General features: G+C 37.4%; 1 protein-coding gene across 2 annotated transcripts in view; it reads left to right on the forward strand.

The window, feature by feature from the left end:
- Positions 1-4,624, forward strand: part of EMC7 (ER membrane protein complex subunit 7) — a 38,691-nt gene that overhangs the window by 29,620 nt on the left and 4,447 nt on the right. For both annotated transcript variants that reach the window (XM_011989108.1, XM_011989109.1), the window contains 2 exons: positions 1,651-1,789; positions 3,957-4,037. In XM_011989108.1, the coding sequence (XP_011844498.1) occupies positions 1,651-1,789; positions 3,957-4,037 (220 nt within the window). The remainder of the gene's footprint in view (positions 1-1,650; positions 1,790-3,956; positions 4,038-4,624) is intronic.

A 4,624-nucleotide genomic window follows, 5' to 3' on the forward strand; every position in this document is an offset into this window, starting at 1 on the left:
CAGTGGAGACAGGGTTTCACCATGTTGGCCAGGCTAGTCTCAAACTCCTGACCTCAAATGATCCACCCACCTCGGCCTCCCAAAGTGCTGAGATTACAGACATTAGCTACTGTGCCCAGCCTTGACCAATATTTTATAAGCATGCAGCATGAATGATAAATTAGTTTTGAATATATGTGGGATTTTCACTTCTGACATTTTGGCAGAGAAATGCTGGATAAAAATATGACAAACATTTTCTTTTATTAATAAATGCTTAGCTCCCTCCAAAACAAAGGAAATCCCTAGGGGATAAACTATAAACCACTTCGCCATCTGGAGATTTTGATATTCTCTAACCCAGAAGGCTTAGATTTAATTAGCAGTGTGCAGGGAGGAGGCAAGCCATGGGCTTGCTTGGAGTCAAAATTAGATCTAAAATTTGGTCCTCCCTTTGACCACTGGTACTAAAATGCAGAAGGCCCTGGATTTTCGGAGGTACAAGTCTGACCCTGGCCTTTGGGGGAAAAAGTCTCGCCTGAAAACTGATAGTTATGCTCCTATACTCATTACAATCTGGGGTATGAATTTATTACTTTCTGCATAATCCAGGAACTTCCAAGCTGAGCAGTGAACAAAATAGTTTCTGGTTATAATTCCCAAATTCCTGGCAGAAACAAATGCATAATCTCTCTGCAAGGAGATACCCTTTGTATCTTTTTACTTAAATAAAGGTAAATTAAATCTACTAACAAAGAACCCAAGAAAACAGTCTACATTGAGTCAGCAAATAAATCAGACCTCCAAGAACTTTAAATAGTAGGATTATTAGATATAGACTGTAAAATAATTTAATATATATTTAAAGTACTTAAGGAAATAAAAGACTTCCATAGAAATGATATACCAAAATAGGCTATAGATATTTGAAAAAAGAATAAAATAGAACTTCTACAATGAATATAGGCATTGAAATGTACAACTAAATGGATACATTAAGAAACTGAGCAGAAGTTAGAAGAAGTGGGAGATAGATCAGAAAAGAAATTTCCCAGAATTCAACACAGCAGTGACAGTGAAATAGGAGAGGCAGTTTTCAAAAAGTAAAATGAATCATATGTAAACATGGATGAAAATTTTGATTAAAATTAATGCATTTTTGGTGAAAAATGTAGTGTTACCTATAGCACTGTTGCAGTGCTTTCTTGCATTATAAAATTTTCTGGCAATATAGCCTTAAAAATTGGTTACATCCAATAATGCATTTCTTAGACAATCAAAAAAATAAAATACAGTATTTTTGTATCATATAATGAAGTAAACTCATTACTAAATATAATCAAATAACTTTAGCACCAGAAGGATTCTAAAATAATTTTTGACATAAATAGAAGTTAGGGAACTCATTAATCCCACAGGCCTAGGTAATGACAGAGCTACAGCTAGAAGATTCCAAGTCTAGCATTTTTTTCTCTGTGTTTTGCTGCATATTTTAGACATGTAGATAAAGCTATTTTGGTCAGATTTTCAAGATCAAAAGTTTAGATTTTAAAGCATTTTGGAAAAAGCCGAAGGTATGTATAAGGCATTGCTAATATAATATAAGCAGTTCTTTTAACCAGTAATGTTTTTAATGGAATTCCTGTTGCTTTCCCCATGTTGCTTTATCAGAGCAAGATATGTGAATTACATCAAAACATCAGAGGTTGTCAGACTGCCCTATCCTCTCCAAATGAAATCTTCAGGTCCACCTTCTTACTTTATTAAAAGGGAATCGTGGGGCTGGACAGACTTTCTAATGAACCCGATGGTACGTATCAGGCTAAAATAAAGCACTTTACTAATACCTAATTTGCTTCTAGGCAGTGGCAACTTCAGACCCCTGTGAGATAGAAAGCTGAGGTCAGATTGGTGGAAGAAAGGATAATTGTGAGTAGTTTGCAGATTTCAGAAGAACAGTGGCTTTGGGAATACGTAATGAAGAAAATATAATGAGAATTGCACTGTAGATTTGATTATTGAAATGTGTAATAGAAATTGGATAAATGCTTATGATAACATATTTTACATTTCAAATAGAATAAGAATATTCAGTAAGTCAGTCATACTTGGAGCTGTCTCATTCTTCATACTACCTGCATATTTTTTGGGGTTTTTTTTGACTTTTTTTAGACGGAATTTTGCTCTTGTTGCCCGGGCTGGAGTGCAATGGAGCAATCTCGGCTCACTGCAACCTCTGTCTCCTGGGTTCAAGCGATTCTCCTGCCTCAGCCTCCCAAGTATCTGGGATTACAGGCATGCGCCACCACGCCCAGCTAATTTTGTATTTTTAGTAGAGATGGAGTTTCTCCATCTTGGCCAGGCTAGTCTCAAACTCCTGACCTCAAATGATCCACCCACCTCGGCCTCCTAAAGTGCTGGGATTACAGGCGTGAGCCACTGCGCCTGGCCGTACTACCTGCATATTATTGGTCCATTGATGAATGTGCCATCATTTATTAACCAGCCCCTATTGATAGCACAAGTAAGGATTTCTTTCTCTTTTTTTAACATGTGTAGTGAAGAAAAAAGTTATTCTATGGTTATTTAAGTAGTTGGCATTATGAAACCGATGTTATGATACTCACTAATAATGAAACACTAATAGCATGCATTCTTTAAACATTTGTTTTTGTTTTTAATTATTGTAGATACCTAATAATGTACATTTATGAGGCACATGTGATGTGTTGATACAGGCATATGATGTGTATTAATCACATCAGGGTAATTGGGTTATCCCTCACCTTAAGCATTTATCATGTTTTTGTAAATGTTAGGAGCATACCAATTCCACTCTTTGGTTGTTATTTTAAAATATACAATAAATTATTGTTGACTATCATCAAGAAAGCAGTTTTTAGAAACAAATTGGCCTTTTCTTTTGCTGTTTTTAAAAATTGAATTGCTGTCTTAGAATTTATCTAAGTAGGCCAGGCGTGGTGGCTCATACCTGTAATCCTAGCACTTTGGAAGGCTGAGATGGGCAGATCACAAGGTCAGCAGTTCGAGACCAGCCTGGCCAACATGGTGAAACCTCGTCTCTACCAAAAATATAAAAAGTTAGCCGGATGTGGTGGTGGGCACCTGTAATCCCAGCTACTCGGGAGGCTGAGACAGGAGAATTGCTTGAACCAGGGAGGGTGGAGGTTGCAGTGAGCCGAGATTGTGCCACCACACTCCAGCCTGGGGAACAGAGTGAGACTGTGTCTCAAAAAATAAAAATAAAAGAATTCATCTAAGTTTTGTTCATATTCCTTGCTGATAGCTATTTAGATCACACATGATCTATATTCAGAGGCTGTATATCCCCTAGAGAGGAATAAATTCGTACCTAGACTCTGTTGTCAGAGATGAAGAGGCAGGAGGGAGACTGGATGGAAGAAGTCAGCAGTGAAACTCCAGAGCTTATTCATCTTCCATGTTCTCATCTCTGAAATTCTGTGGAAGTGTATCTAGTGCTCCAGTGCGTGATGCTTCTAGGTCATTTTTCAAAACTGGTCTGCTAAAGTAGGTCAGTTTTCCAAGAACCACAGTCATCTGAAAAGAGCTGTTAGCTTGCCATTGGATCACCAATCCCATTGCCAGACTATACATTAAAAAAAAGCGAATAGATAATTCCATTTGCAAACTATTTGTGTTAAATAACGCAGTAAACTCTGCAAAAAGATAGATGGGAGGCACAGCTATGAAGTGTCTAAAGTCCGAACATACATACAGAAAACTTTTACATTCTATAATAGTCCACCATTGCCAGACAGACAGCACCTTGCTGTCATCAGAACCGGTTCAGTAGAATTGAGATGATTGCTACTAGTGTTATTGTATAGACAACATTTAAATCTTTAATTTCACCATTGGTTGTTAAGTGCATTTTTTGTTCTATTAACTGTAAAGTGGGGGAAAAATATTTTCTGGATTTTTTTTTTTTTCTGCAGGTTATGATGATGGTTCTTCCTTTATTGATATTTGTGCTTCTGCCTAAAGTGGTCAACACAAGTGATCCTGACATGAGACGGGTAAGATGATTGTCCAGCTATGGATTTTTTTTTTTTTTTAAGAGACAGAGTATCTGTTGCTCAAGCTGGAGTGCAGTGGCACAGTCAGTCTGAGTGGCCTCATCCTGGGCTCAAGCTATCCACCTGCCTCAGCCTCCCAAAGCGCTGGGATTATAGGTCTGAGACACCATGCCTGGCCCCATCTGTGGGTCTTTGAACCATATTGTGATGTTTGCTCTATCCCATCGTAGCTGGGTGGCTTGGTTTTTCTCAATTTTATTCTAGTTCCCAAGCCAAATTAATCTAGAGGTTGTATTAACACAGTATCATGTTCCTGGCATTTAATTAGCTGCTTCCATTAGACTAGATAAATTGTTAGTTCTGCCTGATTTAAAGGCCTGGATCTCTTCGTGTAGCTAAAACATCTTACTGGATCCTAGCCTCTTTGTGTGCCTTACTTTTTAAATAGCTGAAATGTGTAATAATTCTGGTATACTTAATCTAAATATTTTACAAAATGATTGCTCCTATGATCTGCCTTTACTTTACAAAACTCTCTTCAGAGTACATACTCAGTTTATGTGTTCAGACACACAAAAGAAATTCAG

Source organism: Mandrillus leucophaeus, unplaced genomic scaffold (genome assembly GCF_000951045.1).
Source record: "Mandrillus leucophaeus isolate KB7577 unplaced genomic scaffold, Mleu.le_1.0 Scaffold347, whole genome shotgun sequence".
Classification (NCBI taxonomy): domain Eukaryota; kingdom Metazoa; phylum Chordata; class Mammalia; order Primates; family Cercopithecidae; genus Mandrillus; species Mandrillus leucophaeus.